The sequence below is a fragment of the Mercenaria mercenaria genome, chromosome 17 (genome assembly GCF_021730395.1).
Source record: "Mercenaria mercenaria strain notata chromosome 17, MADL_Memer_1, whole genome shotgun sequence".
Taxonomy (NCBI): Eukaryota; Metazoa; Mollusca; class Bivalvia; order Venerida; family Veneridae; genus Mercenaria; species Mercenaria mercenaria.
Genome location: NC_069377.1, coordinates 63,310,891 through 63,335,543, shown reverse-complemented (window position 1 = coordinate 63,335,543; position 24,653 = coordinate 63,310,891). Strand labels below are relative to the sequence as shown.

The 24,653-nt window shown below is 33.6% G+C and overlaps 1 protein-coding gene across 35 annotated transcripts in view; it reads right to left on the bottom strand.

Annotated features, from left to right (window-relative positions):
- Nucleotides 1-24,653, bottom strand: part of LOC123536146 (uncharacterized) — a 132,059-nt gene that overhangs the window by 29,562 nt on the left and 77,844 nt on the right. For 17 of the 35 annotated variants that reach the window (XM_053528417.1, XM_053528391.1, XM_053528381.1 and 14 more), the window contains 9 exons: nucleotides 23,584-23,697; nucleotides 22,852-22,914; nucleotides 20,346-20,415; nucleotides 19,864-19,887; nucleotides 14,883-15,020; nucleotides 13,198-13,236; nucleotides 11,383-11,505; nucleotides 6,963-7,037; nucleotides 1,747-1,791 (listed from right to left, as the gene is read on the bottom strand). In XM_053528417.1, the coding sequence (XP_053384392.1) occupies nucleotides 1,747-1,791; nucleotides 6,963-7,037; nucleotides 11,383-11,505; nucleotides 13,198-13,236; nucleotides 14,883-15,020; nucleotides 19,864-19,887; nucleotides 20,346-20,415; nucleotides 22,852-22,914; nucleotides 23,584-23,697 (691 nt within the window). Of the gene's footprint in view, nucleotides 1-1,746; nucleotides 1,792-6,962; nucleotides 7,038-11,382; nucleotides 11,506-13,197; nucleotides 13,237-14,882; nucleotides 15,021-19,863; nucleotides 19,888-20,041; nucleotides 20,084-20,345; nucleotides 20,416-22,851; nucleotides 22,915-23,583; nucleotides 23,698-24,653 lie in introns of all 35 variants that reach the window. The other 18 variants (XM_053528386.1, XM_053528393.1, XM_053528389.1 and 15 more) reach the window with 17 other exon arrangements.

Below are 24,653 nucleotides of genomic sequence, written 5' to 3'. Positions count from 1 at the left end.
TCTTCCTTGAAATATGGGGAAAATTCTTAAAACTGAATAACCAAAACTTTCTATTACAACACTTAATATTCTCGGAAAAACAATCATACATTAACAAGGAAATTGTGTTACTGGATTAACAACATTCTTAAACAATTCTTTTTTTACATTATATGGGTTTACCTTTTGCAAAATTTTCTTTAAAAAAAAGAGCACACAAAAGAAGTATTTTTCAAAAAAAAATATACCCATTTGTTGTTTTACACAAATTTTTAAATGGGTAGTATTTTGCAATGACTGATTGTTTTTCAACACCAATGAAAGACTTTAACCCCATGATTGTGCAACTAAGAGCAATGATAGACACACCCATTTTAAGAGTCTAGCAAAAAAAAACTAGTAAGGGTACACTGTAAAGCTACCTCTACACAATAAATGTCTCAATATAGTCTGGCCTTTCTCTATTTTAAGAATCATTGAAATCAATGAAATCAAAGTGGATTGGGAAGAATGTCTTCACACTGAGGCAAAACTCTTGAACATTGAATTTCGCAGACAAGTGGAGTACTTCAGAAACAAATGTACAAGTACAGAATTAATTTAAACATTGGTTCAAAAACAAGACTTGAACAACAGCTGTTTGTAAAATACCTATGCCCCTGCCCCCTTTGATTGCCTGCTGATGTTAACTTGGTCTCAATGTCACTGTGACCTTGACCTACTGATCTCAAAAGCAATAGGGGCCATCTAGTGACCACAAACAATTATCCTATGAAGTTTTACAACTGTAGGCTCAAGTGTTCTCCAGTTATTGATCACATATAGTTTTCCATCTCAAGGTCACTGTGACTTCTGGTGTGACCCCCAAAATAATTATCCTATGAAATTTAATAATCCTAGGCCGAAGCATGCTCTAATTATTAATTTGGAAATATTTTCAGCCCTGAAGTCCCTGTGACCTTGACCGTTGTCCAACTGATTCCGAAAGCACTTTGAGTCACTTAGTGACCTCATGAAACCATCCTATGAAGTATGATTACTGTAGGTCCAAAATTGTTCTCTATTTATTAATTGGAAATAATTCCAAACCTCAAGGCTGTTGTGACCTTGACCTTTGACTTTTTGCTCCCCACATTATTAAGGACATCTACTGACTACAGGCAATTATTCTATGCAGTCTGACAATTATAGACCAAAGCATTGTCTAGTTATTGGTCAGTAAGCAGTGTCTACCGACCAAAGGACAGACGGACAGAGCCTGCCAACAGACAGATCAACTAACATGAGCAATACGATACACTACCTCTTCTTCAAAGATGGAAATGAAAGTCTGGAATTTTTACTGCAGAAGCATTTATGTATATGAAGTGCAAGATGGAATTAATATGTACCAAATTCATTTCAAGAAAGAAAACTTAACAGTGTCAAATGCTGACTTTTAGGCGAGACCTTGACCTTGCTATATGGACATGAAAATCAATGATTGAGTGAAAATTGAGGATCCGAAGTGGACAGAGAAACATTATGGCACAATGTATTTGTAATCAGAAGGGAGGCATAAATCTTTTTTTTTTCTATATTTTCCTCCAAACTGAATCAGATTCTAATGTAAAACTTACTGTTGTACTCAAGTAAAAACTACAAAAATACACAAATATAATGAATTAAGTAAAATTAGTTAAGGTATACAGAAGTACATTTTAAGTGGTAAGATTGTATATAGTTATTTCGTGCAATATAACAAAAATTAATGTTTAAAAAAAATACCTCGCCACACAACAGTATGGTTTTCTCCGATCATTGGAGAAATTCCTGACAAATATAAATATTCAAATATAAACATAATAAAACGTTCTCAAATTCTGAAGTGTTCTTTTCTATATTTCTGTGCTGCCTTAAAAAGAATGATGAGTTTTATGTTTAAATGTTAACTTTCAAAATCTTTCCGGCACTATGTACAAGCACTGACATGAAAGCCTGTAAGCACCTAACACAAACTTGCTTAGCAAATGATGTATATGGTAAAATGTCTCTATGCAATAATTTATGTCCACTTTAAAAGCGCAGAAAAGATAATGTACGTTACTGATTGTGAAGAACAATTTCATTTTACATTTTTTCTTCAAATTTTCAGTCAACAGATTACTATTAGTGAGGGTGAACTAGGAACTAGTAGAGACTAGCTACTGTTTTATCTACAACTATAAAACTGTTATAACCATATAAGGAAGCTAACTGAGGCAGGCATTGTGTCCTCTGTGTACCAGATTATACCATATATATATCTTTCTATCACAGATGCTAATATTTCAGTTTTCAATGCCCAGAAATTTTTTAAGTAACAAGAGCTCTGCAAAGTTGGGCAATATACGCCTGAAGAGTTATATCGGAGGAGGACAGAAGCAAAATGTAAAGATTTTTTTTTTTGTGGGAGGTGTGTGGGGGAAAGGAGGGTGTGTGTGCGGTGGCAGGAAACTAAATGACTTTTTTTTTGGAGCGGCAGGGGGAGTGTGGGGTTGAGGTATTGTAATATAGATTGTTGCAATATGCTGCACATAGTCTCATCAGCACCTGCCTTTATTCAAAGTTTAAAATCAATACCTTTAGCAGATCTGACCTTGCTGTGACCTTGACTTTTGACCTACCACACTGGTTTGCACATCATCTCACCACCATATGCCTACATTTCAAGTTTGATGTCAATATCTTGACAGTTAATACGTTATGCTCCAGACACTAAATATGACAGACAGATTTGACCTTTGAGCTCAGTTTGTGACACTGACCAACCTACAGACCAGACTAATGTTCTCACCACATGGTCTCATCATTACCCACCTACATGCCAAGTTTGAAGTCAATACAATGAACGGTTAATAAGTTATGCTACGGACATGAAATATGACATTGACCTTTGACCTACAGACCCAATTCATTGGCACTCTGCACACTGTCTCACTGCCACCTTCCTACATGTGTAGCTTGAAGTCAATACCTTGCATGGTTACTTAGTTATGCTCCGGACACAAAATATAATGGACAGTTCTGACCTTTCAGCTCAATTTGTGACCTTGACATTTGACCTACAGAGAGGGTTCAAGTGCTCTGCACATCATTTACATTTCATTAATTGTGACATCACTGATATTAACTGAGGGCTAATTCTGGAGGATACCATGGTTGGAATGAAATCCCAATGAACTAGTAAAACTCTCAAAGAGGTGAAATATCCCTGATCATATTCCCAGCAAAATAGCCATTTCTAAACACACCACAAAATTTTGGGCCCACAAAGTATTCTGTAAGTGATTTCATAGTGTTATGTTCTTTACTTTGTAATTATTGTAGAATAGGGAATTCTGATGATGCATTTCTTGGGCAAGAATTTGTTACATCTAATCCTTTTTAAAACAAGCCCATTATCCCATGAAAATGGTACTGATATTTTTGTTGGAAACCGAAAAACTTGCATCTCTGATTGTCTTGAGGTAGTGAACCCGATCTCATATAGATATGTGTCCAAGACTAAGTGAATAAAATGTGAAATGTGCAACATGTTCTTATCCAACATGGTAATAAATGTACTTGAAAAAAGTGTAAAATAAACCTTAATTATTACAATATGTAAATAGATTTTAATGCTGTTAGTTCTGTATAATCCCAAATTAATTTTCCTCCCCATACATTAAAAAAAAAATTGTTGGGTTTAATGTCACACCGACACAGTAATAGGTAATATATTGGTGACGGTAGAGGTGTATTTCGTCAAGGGCGGGCATCTAGGTAGAACCACCGACCTTCTGTAAGCCAGTTGGATGGCTTCCTCACATGAATACACAATCGGTGAAGAGAAACTGATTTAAAGTCAGCAACCTTTACCATTCGGCCACCGAGGCTCCCTCAAAACAAAATTTTAAAAATCTAAAATTAATTTAGGTTGTAAGTGAATACTAGCACAATAATAGTGCTATAACTGTTACAATTCATTCATTTTAAGTTGAATTTATAGTTTATATTTACTTAAAAATTGTAAGAAAAAATATTTTTGGGGTCTTAAAAATACTTCTATACTGGTTGGGAATCATTTTCCGGACACATTTTCATTTTCCATTATTCCCTAAAAAAATATTTGACATAAATGAAGCCCACACTGCACAAACTTCAGCTCCTTCTGCATCCGATGTTGTAATCAGCATCCCGTTGTGACATAAAACATGGGGTCTATGGGGCCTCAAATGGGTCACTAAAAGAAGTTAATTTCCACGTAAGGTAAACCAGTATCCGGACAAATATTTTGACGGTATTTTGCTGTTAATTTGATATCGAAATAAGTAATTAAACTATTTTTACACATTTCTTTATCAGTCATCTCTTCAAAAATGCACACGAAACATAACCTGACGTTCAATAGCAGCTACGAAAGCAAACCGAAGTTGACAATAAAAATCTTGAATTTCATCTAACGCGAATTCTTGATAATTCCAATAGATATAGAATAAAATTAGTGCAAAAATCGACAGCCCTGCATTTTATGTAACTATTACCGTGAAATTATAAGTAGCACATGTTATCAGAAGACAATCAATATGAAGTTTAATTATTTCTTCCCCACTTGATACCTCGGCAAGTGTGAACTACTGTGCATGCGCAATGCTATATTCGTGCCCCGTTAAGACCGAAAGTTGTTTTGTAAACACAGGTGAGTTATCATCATAAAAAACTAACATAAAACAGTTTTGTAATATAGTGGATTGTTGTAGACATGAAGAAGAAACACCTAAATGATCTAGATGAAACAATAACAGGAAAAACAATGATATAAAGCGGATATTACATGTGTCCGGAAACTGGTCCTGTCCGGAAACCGGTTCCCAACCAGTACTGTAAAACGTAAAGTCCCCGGCAGTCATTCATTTGAAAATAATTAAGGTTATTAAAAAAACGTCTTACAAAGCTTTGATACTACGCAGCAAGAAGGAAATTTCTGCTGCATTTTGATGCATACTGAGTGAAAGTATATCAGTAAAGAAAGGTCTAAGTGAAAGTAAATTCCAAAATAAAAAAATATGCAAGGCAGTGAGAGTGTCAATAAATTGTATGTATTCAAAATTAAGGATAAATATGTTTGTTAAAATAAAGGACATAATGTGAGTCGGCTATAAATGAAGTGATTTTATGTGCAATGCAATGTTTAGTTTTAGTCAAAATTAGGTAATTCAATTTAATACTGTTTGATCTAGATTTCTATAACAAGGATTTTCCGTTTTTTTGTTTTTTTTTGTCTTTCAATATATGACATATCACTCCATATTAATTCCAATTGTGGTAATAGAAACTAAAATTTTTCAACTTTCTAAGTATCTTGATTAATTTTCAATTCATCATAAAACAAGAAACGTGGAAACCAGGTTTTCAATTGCATCATGCCAACAGGTTCTTTAAAAAAATGGTCATATTCTATTAAACATATATTTTTTATTATAACTATGACCATTTTTTTCTGTTTTTAGTTACCCAATTAAAACGACCTTTCTGTCACAAAAAAAAAAAAAAAAAAAAAATAAATTACAAAGCTACATTGACCTTGACCCTGATCTGAGCGACCTCAAATACATTCCCAAACTTTTGTGTTTGATAAAAGCTATCTACACACCAAGTATACTGACAATATGTGTACCCAAACTAAAGAGATTGAGTGGAAACAATTATTCTATTTTTAGTAACAGTGACCCCAAATATCATTCAAAGCTAATTTTTCAGATAAGCTTGCTGTACACAAAGTTTGGTGGCAGTAACTAAGTCCAAACTAAAATGATAAAGCAGAAACCACATTTACTTTATGATGATCATCACATTGCGAAAAAAATCTATTTTTAGAGAAAAAATTTTTTTTTTTTTTTTTTGGGGAAAAAAATCTATTTTTAGTAACTATAAGACCTTGACCAAAAAAAAAAAAAAGAAAGCATTTTTTTTTTATCTCAGTAAGACTTGAACCGACGCCCTTCCGTCCCATTGACTAAAAAGTAGCTTTTGACCCAACGCTCTAGACCACTGCGCCACCATGGAATTTTCTAAGTGTGAAGATTAAATAAGGTATTCTGACCTTGAACTTGACCCCAATGACCCCATATACAATCCCAACCTTGGTTTTTCTATAAGCTACCTATAGGCCAAGTTTAATTTCAATACATCAATGAAAACTAAAGTTATTGTGCAGAAACCAATTTTTCTATTTTTAGCCACAGCGACCTTGACCTTGATCCAAATGACCCAAAATGCAATCCCAAGCTTCGTATCCTTATCATCTATCTACAGGCCAAGATTGGTGTCTATAGCTTGTTCCAAACTAAAGTTATTGTGCAGAAACCAAGTTTGACGCCCTCCCCCCCCAACCCGACCGACAACATACCCCAATCTAATAACTGGTTTTCTACGAAAACCTGGTTAAAAACAATGATTTTGATGGGGCATTTTCCAATTTCAGCCATTTTTGATACCAAAATTACAACAAAATTCAATCTCGATTTGAAATATGACTGGACTGTTATAAAACCTTCAGGACATCTTAGTTAGCATGAAAGCAACATTTTGATGCAAAAAAACGTGTAAAATTTCATTTTTCTCAAAATTGAAATTCTGTCCGATTTTTACAATAGGAAAAATACATTTTTGGCCATAAAATTGAAATCATTTGAAAGTTTAAAAATTCAAAAAGATCCTAAAACTACCCTTATTGTCCTTCAGAAAGATATATAGTTTATAATAAATTATATGGATCTTGTAAAATAACGCTGCAATTCACATATAATCCTTTTTAGGGATAGGTAGATCAAACAGTCAAGTTAAGTTAGTGGCAGTATTAAAACCAGACAATTTATTGGAAACTGTCTATTCCTGGCCATATCTGGTACACAGAGTTCTGCGAGGTAGCTAAACAGGGTCATTTTAAAACAAGCCAAGTATTGGATGCAGAAAAAGCTTACGTTGGAGTTTTGGCGGCATGCCGCGTTGTTTCTGCAGATAGTCTTTCCATACCCTTACAAACGAGTTGCCTACAACTGTAGCGGAGAGAAAATCTCACTTACAAACTCTTCAATATACTCAAGTATAAATATATTGCTTTTAAAACATAAAAAGTAACAGCACTGTCAAAAATAGAACAATGGCAAAAACAATCAGCAAAGCTATCAAAATTAATGCGTAACAGTAATGTCATTTAATCTTGATGCATTTAAAGGAAAGCAAGTGAACGATTTTGAACTGCTTTTCTTTAAAGAGTAATTTAACGAAAGTGTCCATTATTTCTCAGGCTGATCATAACAAAATCATTGTAAATCAAAACATTATGTTTCTGAACTAAGAAGGAAGAAAGTAACCCTAAAACACTATAATGGGAAATTCAAAGTTCCATTCATGTTCAGTTTACAATAAAGTTCTATAATCTAGATTATTACATACTCATTTCTATTCCCCGTTAAGTTACACTGGTACCAGAAACGTCAATATTTTTCCATACACTGACGTCTGAATTTCATATCGGATGCGTGACATAATTCAGTACGTTTTGTTGCACTATTCTTTTTCTATTTAGTTCAGAATTGTCAATTCTATTCCTAAAGTTGCGCAATATTTCCGCTGAAGAACACGTGCATATTTCCAGATACAAAGCTAATAACCTATAATTATTACATACTTTTTTCTATTCCACGTTAAGTTACACTGGTACCGGAAACGTCAAATTTTTCCATACACTGACGCCTGAATTTCATATCGGGTGCGTGACATAATTCAGTGTGTTGTTGCACTATTTTTTTCTATTTATTTCAGTATTGTCAATCCTATTCAGGCTATTGAACATATTTATGATATTTACATAATATTTATACATGTAGATGCGTATGTAATAAAAAGGTTATTATCTTAATTTGCATCGGGAAATATGCACTCGTTCTTCAGCGGAAGAATATTGCGCTTCTAAAGTCGTGCAATATTTCCACTGAAAAACTCGTGCATATTTCCCGATACAAAGCTAATAACTCGTTCTTCAGCGGAAGAATATTGCGCTCCTAAAGTCGTGCAATATTTCCGCTGAAAAACTCGTGCATATTGCCCGATACAAAGCTAATAACCTATAACTATGGTTACATAAAAACTCCCTATTTATATATGTACGAATCTGGACCCATATGTAAAAATTCATGTGTATATTATGCATAAAGAGCACATAAAATACACATACATTTCTTTTAGGCCTATAAACAGTAGAGCAAAAGCCTGAGAAATAGGTGACTCAGAAACCATGCTACTTAACTTTTAAGATTTCTTCATTAAAATATAATTAAATAAATTCACCTTAATGACATTACTGTTGAAATAAATACCTCTTTTAAATGAAATATAATATATATAAATATGCAAAATGTTCTTAAACATGTAACAAAGTGAACATTATAATAAGATATGATTAAGACTAGGTAAAATATGTAAATGAGTTTGTCATGCATGTATGAAATGATTTCTAAATATTTTTTCTGCTACTCGACACCATTTTCTCTATCACAACCTACTGCAATGTAAATTGCTTTAGCCTAACCCCTTGCAACATAGAAACAAAGCTGTCCGTAAGCAGCCAAGTCTACTATTCGAAATATGTGTCACAGAACTGAAATTATTACCAAAAAGTAAATATCAAAAGTTTGTAAGTCAATAAGGGGACATTACAAGTTATGGGACTTGATAGCTATCAACTAGTTTTATAACCGAAGAATACATGTTAATTTTTCAATTCAATATTGCATTAGTTTTGGGATAGACATTGTAAGTAAATCTTTAACCATGAATTTTCTAAGTCCAAAAGGGGGCATTAATTTGCTCAAATACATGTTAAGAGTTATGGAATTGACCCATGAGGTTGGTAAGTGACTAGAAAGATAAATAGTTCAAGCATTAGCCTTTTGGTAAATAGCTGTATGTACTTGCACACAAAATTTTATACAGGTTTTCTAGAGTCAAACGGGGATATTAATTCCAATAATCATGTCAGAGTTATGGGGACTTGTGCATCAACTGTTTTAAACCGATAGTAACATGTGAAGTTTCAATTTAATATCGTAGAATTTTGGATGATAGTTACTTGCATGTAAAACTTTAACCAGGATTTTCTAAGTCCAAAAGGGGGCATAATTTTGGCCAAAATACATGTCAGATTGTATGGGATTTGACCAATGAGTTGTATTGATCAGAAAAAGAAAATAATAATAGTTTCATCTTATGCCTTTTAGTAATAGCATATGTACTTGCACGCAAACTTTAACCAGAATTTTCTAAGTCCAAAGGGGCATAATTTGTCAAAATTACATGTCAGTTATGGGACTGACCCAGTGAGGTAGGTATTGATCTAGAAAAAAAAAATTAAGTTTCAAATCTATATGCCTTATTAGTAATAGCTGAAGTTACTTGCACCAAAAATTAAACCAGAAATTTATCTAAGGTCAAAAGGGGGCATAATTTGGCATAAATGAAGGTCAGAGTTATGGGACTTGGTGCCTTCAAACTATTTTATAAACCGAAGACACATGTGAAGTTTCAATTCAATATCTGCATTAATTTTGTAGATGTTAACTTGATGTAAAACTTTACCGAATTTTCTAAGTACCAAATGGGGGCTATTTGCTCAAAATACATGTTTAGAGTTATGGAACTTGACCCAGTGAGGTTGGTAATTGACCTAGAAAAAGAATAAATAAGTTTCAAAGCTATATGCCTTTAAATGATAGCTGTATGTACTCGCATACAGGGTGAGTAGAATAGCTAGACTATTCTTCGAATAGTCGAGCTAAAAATGTCTGTCTTTTGGTAGATTGTGGTAGTTATATTACAGATTGCAGTAGATTATGGTAGTTGTGTCCCCGCATCACTGCAAACATCTAAAATAGAATATCTTTGTGACAATCAACTACAGAACCCCTTAGCAACTATATTTTATAACCTCTATGCCAACACTACCAAGGAATATGAAAGAAAACATGTTACAATTTACACACTTCAAATTTATTTGAAAAAAAAAATTACTACAGTAATTCTGACATGGACATTGTAAAAGTGAAAGTTTCTTAGTTTTTGTACGACTGGTCATGGTGGCCTTCAACTTTGACCTTTTACTCACCACAAAAACGTAACAATCACATTCTCAGAACAAGGTGGTCAAGGTTGAGCTTTAATTAGCTTACTGCATTAACACATGAAAATGGCAGTCAAAGTAGTATTCTGCTTGACACTCTGATACATTTTACTGGGTAAGGCAGGATATTTTAAGTTAATTAAGGGTCAGTTACAGGAAAAGGGGACTTAATCCTTGTATAGCTGAAGCACAAATTACATAGTTAACATGGTTGCATTAATTTCAGTCATCTAGAATGTTAGGTATGGACTCTTGGAAAAACTGGACATATCATGTCAAGAAACTATATCAGTCTTATAATTTATCTAAAATAACCATAAAAGCATTCTTATTATCAATATTTTTGCAGTTTATACGTGTCAAGACTCATGCATAATGGAATATTCATAAATACTTTTTCTGAATACAGATATAAACCATGCAGAAAGTAAATATAGCTATAGTTTTTGCTTTCTTCTTCTGAACATGCAATATGTGCAAGCAGTCTTTTCTATATATTTTCTTGATAGTCTATTAAATTCTTGGATTCTATGATGTAAAATTCTACTGTAATGTCTCCAAATAACATACCCAGGCATTTCAAAAATCAAAAATTTGAGCATTTCTTATAATTTCTTAAAATGCCAAAATACTGTGTTATTATACTGAAAATATAACAGACACACCTGAGCACCTAAACTCAAAATCAGTAAGAGTCATTCTATACCCGAGAGCAATTGTTCAAACCAAATTTGAGGATGGATCATAGGTTAAGGCATTGTGTTACTGAGCAGAAATGAGATCACTTACAGACAGACATAATTATGTATAATTATAAAGACATACAGATGACCTGTGCCGTCACATTTACCTCCCTCTGAGTGCTATATTTTCTTATTTATTTTACACATATATTTTGACTATTTTCTTGGAGAGAAACAATACTTTTTGTGTTTTCTTTTTAATCTAAAACTGCACAGTTTCTAATGTTGATAACAAGCATTGGCCTTCAAAAAAGAGGCAAAATTAAAGAAATTTTAAAGAAATATAACAAATGCATGGGTTTTCAAGTATTTGAAACATTACAGTAATCTGTTGTAACATACACCAGTTGTAACCAGTAATAGCTCCTTGATATGGCAAGGTGTTCAAATGTGGGTCAATGACAAAACAGTGCAAACTCTCAAAATACGTGCGGGAATGTCTGCAACACGTGCCATTGCGTGATCTTTGTTGCCTTCTACCTGAGGGCATTCCCAGTATTCTAGTCATGATTTCATCTTGAGTTTTTTGTTCGAAAGGTCTTATACTCTTAGGCTGGCCTCGTATACCTGTCTGCAGCCAGTTACTTGGGGTATAATGTGATGCTGTTATGAAAAAATAGTCACTTTTTTGGTTTTGAAAAAGCTTGAAACTTTGAAGTAAACAGAAATCATGTCAAGTCTGTGAAAACTTCTTTCAACTGGAAGAAGCCTAAATTGAATGTTCTGACCAAATTTATGTAGAAACAAGAGCACCGCCTTGCGGGTGCTGACACTCATCTGATTTTTTTTGTATAATAGAAATATTGTCCTACCCATGATTTTCTAAGTCTAAAAAGGACCATCATTCTTGCAAAAAGCAGGATAGAGTTATGTTTCTTGATGTACAGTGTCCACTTATGATGGTGAAAAACTGTTGCAAGTTTTATAGCAATAGCTTTGATAGTTTATGAGAAAAGTTTACTTAAACATAATATTCAACCAAGAAAATGATTTTTCTAAGTCCAAAAGGGGCAATAATTATTGCAAAAAGCAGGATGGAGTTATGTTGCTTGCTGTACAGGGTCAGCTTATGATGGTGAACGAGAGTTGCAAGTTTCAAAGCAATAGCTTTGATAGTTTAAGAGAAAAAGTTTACCTAAACATAAAACTTAACCAAGAAATCTGATATTTTCTAAGTCCAAAAGGGGCCATAAATCTTGCAAAAAGCAGGATGGAGTTATGTTTCTTGCTGTACAGGGTCAGCCTATGATGGTGAACAAGTGTTGCAAGTTTTAAAGCAATAGCTTTGATAGTTTAGGATAAAAGCTGACCTAAACATAAAACTTAACCAAGAAAACTGATTTTCTAAGTCCAAAAGGGGCAATAATTCTTGCAAAAAGCAAGATGGAGTTATGTTTCTTGATGTACTGGGTCTGCTTATGATGGTGAACAAGTATTCCAAGTTTCAAAGCAATAGCTTTGATAGTTTAGGAGAAAAGTTGACCTAAACATAAAACTTAACCAAGAAATCTGATATTTTCTAAGTACAAAAGGGGCCATAAATCTTGCAACAAGCAAGATGGAGTTATGTTTCTTGCTATACAGGGTCAGCTTATGATGGTGAACAAGTATTCCAAGTTTCAAAGCAACAGCTTTGATAGTTTAGGAGAAAAGCTGACCTAAACATAAAACTTAACCAGGCAATGCCGACGCAGACGCCGACGCCGACAACCGCTCAAGTGATGACAATAACTCATCATTTTTTTTCAAAAATCAGATGAGCTAAAAATGACAGAATGATTTAAAGTAAATACCAATTTTTTCATATTTTTTTTTTCACTTAAAAGGGTTGCACCTTGTTAATATTTTATAATTAAATTAAGAATTAAAAAAAAAACTATACATCTATATATTTAAAAATCTCTAGTTTAAATCTCAGTAAATAAACATCAAGAAAAGTTGTTTCATATTTGATTTAAATTTTCCAAGAATCTAATTTGAGATTTTCTCATGTTAGTTTCTTTTCTTTCGTTTTTTATGTTTGGAACTGTTCAACATTTCACAGACTTGACTGTCTGACACCTGACCAAAGCATTTAAAAATTATCAAAAGATTGTGAAACAAAGTTTTTAAGCTTTTACAAAAATCTACTTCTTTCAAACATAAAAAAAGAAAAAGAAACCTAAAAAAATGTAAAATCTAACTGAACAAAACTTAAAAACCCAAAGCTTATTAATATCAAAATCTGTTTAAAAATGAAATAAAATGTCTCCCACATCTAAAGTTGTATATGAATTAGCTCCCTTTATTACTTGCCTTCAGCATCAATCTCATTGGGATCCCTAAGAAGGCTTCCTGTCATTAAACAATTTAACAACAATTAGCCTTTAATATCATTTAACAACGGTCACTCACATGTAAAACTGTTCACTCTATTTGAAGTTTCAGTCAAAAACATTTTGTCCTTTAGAATTTTCATGTGTATTTTGTAGGATTTCATACGATCTTTGATAAATGTGTAACTGCCTCAAATTCATAAATTCCAATGATCATTGTGTTTGTGTACCCCATTTCTTAAGTTTAAAAACTCACATATTTTAACATGTGCCAACTTGAAGATATATGTGCCTATACACCCGGAGGTTTCCTCCTCAGAATCAAGACTTCTGTCATACACTTTGTCTTTTAAATAAGTCAATATCAACCCATTTATAAGTCTAAGCAAAATATTGCACAAATATGGGGTCCTGTCTTATAAATGATCCACCTTACAGGAAAGTTTATACTGGCATTTAATCAATGATTATAAACCATCAGAATTTAACAATGTCCATCTTGGGGTACACATACTTCAACTTCCATCACTCTAATAACTTAATGAGTATTTTTCACTTCTCAAACAACCTGACAGTGCTAAACAATGAGATATAAATTTTTTTGACCAATGAAATTTTACTAGAGTAAACAGTTTCGTCAATGAGATATTTAAACATGAAAGAGCTACATACCTGAAATAAAATAAAAAGTGTTTTCAGCATGAAGTAAGAAAAAGACAAACACAAAACTCTATCTACAGGTAAGCAATGTATGAAGTAAACATCTAACTTCATATTTTCCTCCATAACACACATATAAATTTATATACCAAAAAGCCCTAAAAACCGTGTTCTACCCTCAACCATTGCTAAAATAACAGAATCTACAGTTGAAACTCAGTACCTTTTTACTTCAAGACAACTGCCACAGATTTATATACATGAAAATGTATACATGATTTAATAATTACTCCAGCTCAGTAACACAAAATGCCAATTCATACAGGTGCCATAATGCCATAATATATTCATGAACTGGATTTTTTTTATATAAATACACAGGAACTTCTGTTCCACACAACCAAATTCTCAGTAGGTCAAATGCTGTTTAAAATGGACTGAAAATCTGTATTTTAAAAGGAAATTGGACTTAAAGATTTCTTAGACATAACCCCAAAATTTTAACTCAAGCAAGTTGCAAGATACCGAGTCTCAACTGTGTATGTATACATGGAACAGAAATAGGCAAACATGCACAACCTGAACTAAGTATATCATAGTTATATCTCTATTTGAACAACAGTTTTAAACCCCTTAACTAAATATACACAGGATTAGACCTTAAAACGGGAACTGTTTTCTCTAATTATGTGTTTTTGAAATTTCCCTTATTAAGATGTGAGGTATGCCTCACAACTATTTTTATTTGGCGACAGAAGTATGAACGAAATTTCTAACATTAGAAATGTTTTAAAACTAGTAAAACTACTACATAAATCACAGAACAATTATTTGGAGCATCTTTACTCCTAAATGTTCATTGCATGATACAGTAAGCTGTTTTAAATAATATAATTCTTTTACAGTAAATATACAGTTAAGGTCATGTCTACCTAAAACATATTAGCCATTTTTACATGACGTAAGCAGCTTTTAAGCATCAATGCTATAAGCGATATAAGTTACCTCCGGTCATATTTTGAAGTTGCTGGGCCATCAGTTGTGCAGCAAAGGCCTGTTCATGGTGTGGACACAAACCCTCCATATTGAACGGCAAACCGGAAGGCTTCCCAGAATTCCCTGAATATCGTAAATGTGCCGGAGCTGGAGATCAGAGACAGAAAACACACAACATGCATCACACTTGCCAGAGACACGTGTACAGTCTGCCATGCACATATATTGTTATCAAACAAAAGCTGGTTAGCAATCAGTCTACACTTCTAACATCCCAACAACCCTAAAGACCTTGGTACAGTGGCCTTTCTATTTTTAGGGCTGACAGGAAACTCAGAATTCTCTGAGCTTGGATGCAACTTAAAAACTGGACTCCATTATCAGTTGATTTCAGTGTATGTCAAGCGCTAACATTCTCTTTTTTTATACTGTGTGATGTGAATAGCAAAGCCAAAGATGATGGTCCAAGGAGTAAAGGCATAAAATGACTGAACATATTTAAGTTCTCTTGTTTGTATTTCTCTAAGTCAGAATTGTAACCTAAGTTGTAACTAAAACAAAGCTATGATTTTCATTTATACCCTTGAGTGCAGACATGTTTGCCATTTCTAGTGCTTCTTTTTACCCTTAAAAGACTGAAGATAAACAAAACCAGTGCAATGCAAAATATGTTATCAAGATTTTAATACTAAAAAAGCCTTTTCTTTCACAGAATTTTTCACTTTGATACCCACTGCTAAGTTTTTATTCACACAAAAAGAAATAGAATTCTGTTTCACAATCTCACATATTTGAGGCTGTCAATTAAGACTTTAATTCCCTCATATCTTTCACAGGTTTGAGAACACTTTAATCTTAATCGTTTATTTATAAACTCAAATATCAAGTCTTTTAAAGACCTGAACCTGTCACCTACTGATCTTCATTAAAAGTAAAGTATGTCATCTTTCACAGATTTGAAACCATCATCAAACACTTTAACGCCTATTCTTGCATAAAACCTTTGTTTTTTGCCAATTTCGGGCATGCACAAACAGGGAAAAAACATGTACAAACAAGGATATGCTGTTGCGGGTCCAACGTAAGCAAATTATGGATCCCGAATCAATTTTGGCCAAAGTCGAAAGGTCCGATATTTATGAAATCTTTTCATCTGCACTTTTATTAAAAATATCATTTTTCAACCTAACTTTACTTTACTTTGTAATAAGTGCTACCTCTCTTGATACGCGACTGCATTGACGTTCCGTATTATTGTATTATTACGCGTATTTGACTCAAAGTTTACACACCGCGATTTAATCCCTGAAAATGATAGGCAAACAACATTTACAACAAGAGCTGTCTCCGTAGGATGACACATGCCCCCGATGGCACTTTGAATGAATAGTTATGGCCGATGTTAGAGTTTAGGACCTTTGACCTACGGACCTGGGTCTTGCGCGCGACACATCGTCTTACTGTGTCACACATTCATGCATAGTTATTTTAAAATCCATGCATGAATGACAAAGATATGGACCGGACATGCCCATCAATGCACTATCATGAAAAATGATCTTTAACGTCTAAGTGTGACCTTGACCTTTGAGCTACGGACCTGGGTCTTGCGTGTGACAGGTCGTCTTATTGTGGTACACATTCATGCCAAGTTATTTGAAAATCCATCCATCGATGACAAAGATATGGACCGGACACGCCCATCAATGCACTATCCTTTAACGTCTAAGTGTGACCTTGACCTTTGAGCTACGGACCTGGGTCTTGCGCACTGCACGTCGTCTTACTGTGGTACACATTCATGCCAAGTTATTTGAAAATCGATCCATCGATGACAAAGATATGGACCAGACACGCCCATCAATGCACTATCCTTTAACGTCTAAGTGTGACCTTTACCTTTGAGCTACGGACCTGGGTCTTGCGCACTGCACGTCGTCTTACTGTGGTACATATTCATGCCAAGTTATTTGAAAATCCATCCATCGATGACAAAGATATGGACCGGACACGCCCATCAATGCACTATCCTTTAATGTCTAAGTGTGACCTTGACCTTTGAGCTACGGACCTGGGTCTTGCGCACTGCACGTCGTCTTACTGTGGTACACATTCATGCCAAGTTATTTGAAAATCCATCCATCGATGACAAAGATATGGACCGGACACGAAAATTGCGGACAGACCGACAGACCGACAGACTGACAGACCGACAGACAGACAGACGGTTCAAAAACTACATGACTCCCTTCGGGGGCATAAAAATACAATTTCGTTTTCCAAATTAGTATGAGTCGAGAAAGTTGACATGCTAACTTTAAATCTTAAACTAAAACTTTTAAAAAATGTTTGTGTCTACTTTACACATCTGTGCAGTCTACTGATGTAGTGATGGTGTGTAATGTAAAGCATAAACATGACAAAGCGTTAAGTTTGAAGGATTTTTCCATAATTAATGAACATTTGATGAACAGAAGGTATTTATCATATACTTTTCAATTTATTTGTAGATCTCACCAACCATGTTTGAGTTTATAAATCCAATCTAAGTTGATTATATCGATGTCGGAAAAATTCAAATTTCTGTGTTTATCAAACTTTGATCGCGATGGGGTGGGGTGCAAAGCAAAATTTTCTACGTTATAGGCCTAGAGATTTCATTTTTAACGATATGAAGAATATAGGTATCGATACCAATTTCTATTAAACGATAATGTTTACATTTAAAAAGCGTAAGGGACAGACTATTAATTTAAACCGAGCAGAATTGTGTTCTGTCGGCACCTCACCTGCAAATTGTGTAAAGACAGGATGCCGTGTATGCCCTATTCTCATAATTCCGAGCCTCTAAAGCTAAAGTTCCTACCGATATATTGGAAAAAGGGGGAGTCATACTTATTTTACATATATTTAATATCCTTAGGACGGCCAGCACATATTTATGCAATCTCGCCAGGCATATGTATGTTTTTGACAACACAGAAAATAACGTCACTCGACCTTCAGCTATTTCCGGAAGTAAAAAAATGAATGTAGAAATGCTAAACTTGAAAACGAAAGCCGCATTTTGATTTGTAGATAGTCAGGGGTCACGCGCAGGAGTCACCCCATCTAAATGTATGTGTGTGGACTTTTTTTTTTTTTTTTTTTTTTTTTTACTATTGGGGAGCCAATTTTCAGCACTTTATTACGAATTGAAATTACCTGGGCTTTAGTACTGCATGTCAGCTTTTAATCTATGAAAAAATATTTGAGCTCCTGATAAACAGAAATCCCACAGGGGTCCGTAACGGACCAAGGGTACATTGATAATTTTGGAACTTCATCAAATCGCTCAAAATGTCATTTTTTATGTTGTCTGAGAGTGTCAGTATATGCCTCAGATGTAAGATATAACCGTATTTGAGAGCTGCAGACCTAGACATTTCAGAAATATTTTCAAAATAAGTTTCGTGTAATAAATGTTGTTTCTATGGAAGCGTGAAAGGGCCATCAGACGCTTATACGTTTTAGTACATTAAGGCTGCGGAAAGGATATTAAAGAAATTACCACATCAAGAATGTCCGTTTGACATGTATAAAAAATGTGCGTTAACCCTACATTGATAATTCAAAATCCAAATATCATGTCTTCTACATATCTGACACTGTCAATTTACTGGTAATTCCTACTGATTTTCTTTAAAGTCCAACTATCACATGTCTTACATATTTAAAACTATCAATTACATATTAATCCCTATTGATTTTCTTTAAAACCCAAAATTAACACAACTTGCATTGAGGCTAAAACTGCTTTAACACTGACATTGCAACTTCAACTTCTAACCTCCCTGCTGCCATTTCCAAACAAAAACCTCAAAACAATCAAACTGCTCCATCCCATTTGATATACAATAACCCATTCCTCTGTAAAGGTAAACTCGATTCTTACTTCTTTTTATGAAGTCACATATGTCAACTTTAAGAGAATGAGGAAAGTTATATAAATTTATGTAAGAAATCTATACACAAGAACTAGTATAAGAAAAACATTTATTCTAAAAATGATAAAAGTGTTAAATGACTTATACACATGAAATCTTCAAACAACATGGAATTTAGGAAAGCTTAGACAAAGACTCTAGGAAAGCAACATTTAATGTTAGAAAAAAAGATTTTGAATGAATAATGTATTTTTAGAAAATATGTGAAATAGTATTTCAAAATGCATGCATCATTAAGTTATAAAGACTTAAAATTAATTTATTTTTTTGCAATGCAAGACATATAAAATTGTATGGAATCATCAAACAGAAAATACTGAGATGCTATAAGCTAAAATCATTCTGTGACAAAATTTTCTAGCTCTACTAAATCAACCTTCTCCAATTAAAAAAGGGGCCTTCACAAATTTTGGGCAATTCTCAAAGTTTCAAAAAAGTCCTTCAGCCTTATATTAGGAAACAACTATAACATTTTTTTTATGTTAAGAAACAGCATTTTAACCTTTAGCCTGCTGGCGACAAGTGATTCTGCCTTTGTCACCAGTGCAGCCCAAGATGAGCCTGCACATCCATGCAGGAGGATCATGGTCTGCACTGTTCACTATTCAGTCAGTAAATTTTCAGTGAACATCCCTTTGAATAAGAATTGGTACTGGCCAAATTGAATGGTGGACCAGTCCATTTTAGAAATTCTGCAGGGTAAAGGTTAAAGAGACAGCTAGTATAAAGGAATCTTCTGAAGGAATCTGGAACAAATTTTGCAAAATCTGGGCTTTTGGGGCTTCTCCAAACAAAGCATAGAAATCTGATCAACCCTACATCAAATTTTAAAATAGCATTTAAAATTTATCTGAACTTAGTCAAATACTAAAACCTGAAACTTTGGATAGTGTTTTTCTCAGTTAAAATTGTAAATGAGAATTGTCCAAGATATTGTGAATCATCTGATTGTAACCATCCCCAGATTTCAGGACAATAAGGTCACTCTGAATATAAGTTTCTACCTTTTCCCTGTAACCGTCTTGCTGCTGGTAACAAAATGCAATAAGCATATCAACACTACAATTTGTTGACTAATAAAATGTACAAAATTTGAGCAAAAAACCCTATTCCATCAATTAGAATAAATGTTATAACTGATATCTAAATCCCTTTAAGAGTAATTATTTAAATTTTACAAACCGCTAGCTATGTCATATAACATTCGAGGAATTGATGGACGATCTATAGATATGAAAAAAAAAAGGAAGTTTAGATATCATAATTTATATATACTTGTTATTCTCTGCAAAATAAAATTAATTCCAATACATGACTGCATTTTAAATATTGTCATAGTAATTTCATTATGTTGGAGACCCTTAAATTTACATTATTATTTTGTCAAACAAATAAATGATGTATGAACTTATCAATTTATTTAGTGCGCCCAAATGACAGTAACTTAAAATGAAATATGAAAATGATGTATATTTTAAGGAGGTACCTTGATCCTGTTGGTTCTGTAAAATTCCTTTTCTCAGGTAGGCAGCTGTTAGGTTCTCCAGATACTCATTCTGAAAAATGGAGGTTAAAGTGTATTACTCTGAGAAACAGGTAGTAAACACTGATAATTTTTCTTACAGTATTTTTGACAGATTTTCATCAGCAAACATTTTAATGATTAATCAGATACTTCAGTTTTTCATAACATCTATTTTTTTAAAAAGAAACTGCTAGCTGTCTGCCTGCTTTTCTCTGTTACCTTTATATTAATACACAACCAAAAATTTAAAAGCAGAATGTGTAAAAGAAATTCACTGTAATATGAGCCATGCCATGGGAAAACCAACATAGTGGGTATGCGACCAGCATGGATCCAGACCAGCCTGCGCATCCGCGCATTCTGGTCAGGATCCATGCTGTTCGCTAACAGTTTCTCCAATTCCAATAGGCTTTAAAAGCGAACAGTATGGAGCCTGACCAGACTGCGCGGATGCGCAGGCTGGTCTGGATCCATGCTGGTCGCAAACCCACTATGTTGGTTTTCTCATGGCACGGCTCAATTATATTCATACAAGTAGAAGATTACATGTCAAAACAGATAAAAAGCAACTTTTTTTTTCATTCACGCAAGTGACCACTGGGTTAAAGGTCATAAAACCTGAGTTTGGAGACCAGTCTCAAATCAAGAATCTGATTGGATGATTCCTGGTTAGCTCATTCTTGAAACTAACCAATGGCAAAGTTGCATCTGGAGACTGGTGTCCAAACTTTTAATAATCATAGGTCTACATCTAGCAGGAGACTACACTTACATTGATTAGCAGCACTACAACAACCAAGGTCAGTTAGTAACACATAAATACACACATAGTCTGCAGCTTACAAATGCATCATACACATAAAACACAATGAATCTTTGAATAACAACATACTACAAAATAATAAACAACATTTATTATGTACTAAAGTACTGGTATTCAAATATTTGACCATTTACAATATACCATACATATGTTACTTAAATTTTGAACCCAATCTGTTTCTAAAAATACCTCAAAGGACATTCAGGCCAAATGTAGAAATATGAAGAAAGACACGGATTTCAGTCATAAATGAACTTTTTATTTTAGTCTCAATAAAAGGAGTAAATACCTTAAAAGTCAGCACAGTCTGAATTTAATTGACCATCAATAGAGACAGTTAATTATGATGAACAAGAATAACACTAACCCAACATCACTTCTAATTCTTCAGATGACAAGGCTGACAAGATTTTATATTCACACAGTGAAATTTTTCAGCCACACATTCACTTGAATTATGAAAATGTTATGAAATTTCAATTTAATACTGGGTACCCACTGAATGAAATCAGTTTACCTTTCTAATTAAATACATATTGTGATATAGTGTCAATGTCACAATGAAAATGTGTGCATGGAAAAAAGTGCTGTTCTCTAAATATATAATATTATGTGCTTTTTCTTTAGATTTTTTTCGTGAAAGCTATAAAAGAACGTCAGTATCACACCATCAACTAGGCTATAGTAAAATGTGGTTTTCATCTATCTAAACACTCATAAATATGTATGCGTGTTCTCAACACTTTGTTAGGTAAGCTGTAAAAAGAACTTCAATATCACATCATCAACTATGGTAAGCTGTGGTAAGTGTGGTTTTCTGTCTAAACACTCAATGTTATTTATTATTTCTAACAATTTATTTTGAGAAAACAAATATGTAAATAAGAAACCATTTTACTTGTAAATCACAGAAATGCCTGAATTTCAATATTTACCATGTTTACTCGCCTGTATTATTTATTTATTTATTTTGTTGGGTTTAACGTCGCACCGACACAATTTTAGGTCATATGGCGACTTTCCAGCTTTAATGGTGGAGGAAGACCCCAGGTGCCCCTCCGTGCACTATTTCATCACGAGCGGGCACCTGGGTAGAACCACCGACCTTCCGTAAGCCAGCTGGATGGCTTCCTCACGTGAAGAATTCTACGCCCCAAATGAGGTTTCGAACCCACATCGATGAGGGGCAAATGGTTTGAAGTCAACGACTCTAACCACTCGGCCACGGAGGCCCCTTACTCGCCTGTAAGACTGGGATAGAATCCATCAATTTTAGGGACAAAGTCCAGACCCAGTCTTATAAGTGATCAGCCTTATAGGTGCATAAACACAGTATATTTTTAACTCTTTGAGCATAAATCAATCCAATATAACTATATCTTACAGATTTGAATTTTCTGTCTTTACATTTACTTGAAATTGATAGAATTTTTCTATTTCAGTCATCTGGTAAAGATTTTTACAACAGATATTTGTATAAAAGGTTTAATTTTCATGTTATTCAAACTCAGGAAAGCTCACAGAACAATAAATTAATTAAAACCAGTGTTTCTGTATGTGTTATGTATTCTAACATGCCTTCCACAATAAAATAATCTAACCTATATTAAATTATCAAAACCAAACTTTATAATTTACACATACGGAAAATGCATTTATTGTATTTTCTTGCTGTTTCATTAAGCCTACTGTTTGAAAGAAATTGTCCTACAAATAAAACAGAACACATGGGTAACTCTTTGTCTACAAATGACAGGAAGTTATAAGGTAAGATTCTGACACAAATCTAAAAATCGAAAGTTCTGTGTACAATAAAACTTATAAAATATAAAACAGAAGCAATCTAAAAAAAAATAAGATTAAAAAATTCCAATCTATGAATAGTTACATCATAGGAAATAATCAATCTACACACACAGAAATTATAACATTGTGGAAATTGTGCAGTATATACATGTTATTGTGATATATACATGTATACACAGTTCAGTACAAAAGTGACGTGAAACCATTTTTCACTTGTTGATGAATCTTATACAAAACAGTTAACTTATCTTTTACGAAAAAAGAAAGGAAAGACTATTTTGAACCAAAAGCTTACATTCATACTGAAATTGGGTATTACGTAATCAAGTAGTAACACTTCTCTCACATTATTCACAAAACATTCTATTTTTTGGCATCGCAAGTAATATACTTACTTCTAATTTTAAAGAGAACGAGAATTAATTTTAATCATAAATATACATAAGCAAAGTTTTTTAACATTAGTGCTTTAAAGTTTCTTCATGGTAAACTTTGTATGAGAATTCATCAAACAGCCATATATTTGTATAACAATTTGAGTGCTAGACAGAACGCAGTGTCACACGTTACCCCCGACATCGGCGATGTGTTTATGTTAGGTGGCGTGTTACTACTGTTCAGGCTCACTGCTAGGGCTTGCGTATCCTCTGCATCACATTTTGCTGTCTCTAACAACTTTCTTGGCTGAAAACCACCAATCAAAATCCTTCTTAAAATTTTCAAATCTCTTGACTGAAACAACCAATCAAGTTTCTTGGTTAAATACAACTACAATCAATCAGATTTTCCTTAACTAAAATTAACCCATGTGTACAGTAACTAACATTCAATATCTCAGAAAGATAACCTTCACATACTAAAGTATTAATATTATAAAAAAAATACCTAAAAATATATTACAGACATGGAGGCTCCCTTCAACCAATTATAAATTAAAAAAATAAGACAGTTTTAATACAATCAATCTTTGATTAACACTAAAGATTTAATTGTTCCTTTCTTCTGGTAAAAGTGTATAAAATTACTTAGAACTAGTGATGCTTTTGAGAAAAGCGCATGTCTCCCACAACTGCCTAATCATCTAAATAGTAAGTCAGTCTTTATATACTGTTTACTTAATCCACATGTGCATGCGCTTTCTTGACACCAAAAGGACACCTATACTACTAGTAGTATAGGCGTCGGTTTAGGGGTAAAACTGCACAAGAAATCTGGTGTTTTTGGTAACTCAAGGGCCATAATTCCGAAGTGCCTAGGCCGATTTGGCTAGTTATCAAACCTGGCCGAGCACTTATTGCTAGACACATTTTGTTGAAGTTTGGTGAAGATCAAATGAGAAATGTTCGACTTAGAGTGCAGACAAGCTTTGTGACAGACAGACACACAAACAGACTGGAGTAAATCAATATGTCTCCCACACCACTGTGTGGTGGGAGACATAATTAAAATATTAAAAGAACTATAATTTGCATAAATTAAAGTAAATTAAGACAATATATATGATTAGAAAGCATTGATAACATGAATGGAAATCTGAAGTTTTAATGCCTACATTTAAGTCAAATAAGATATCGTTTATTAAAGGCAAAACAAAAACAGCAATCGTGCATTATTAGAAAAGCTAAAAATGTCTTAATTTT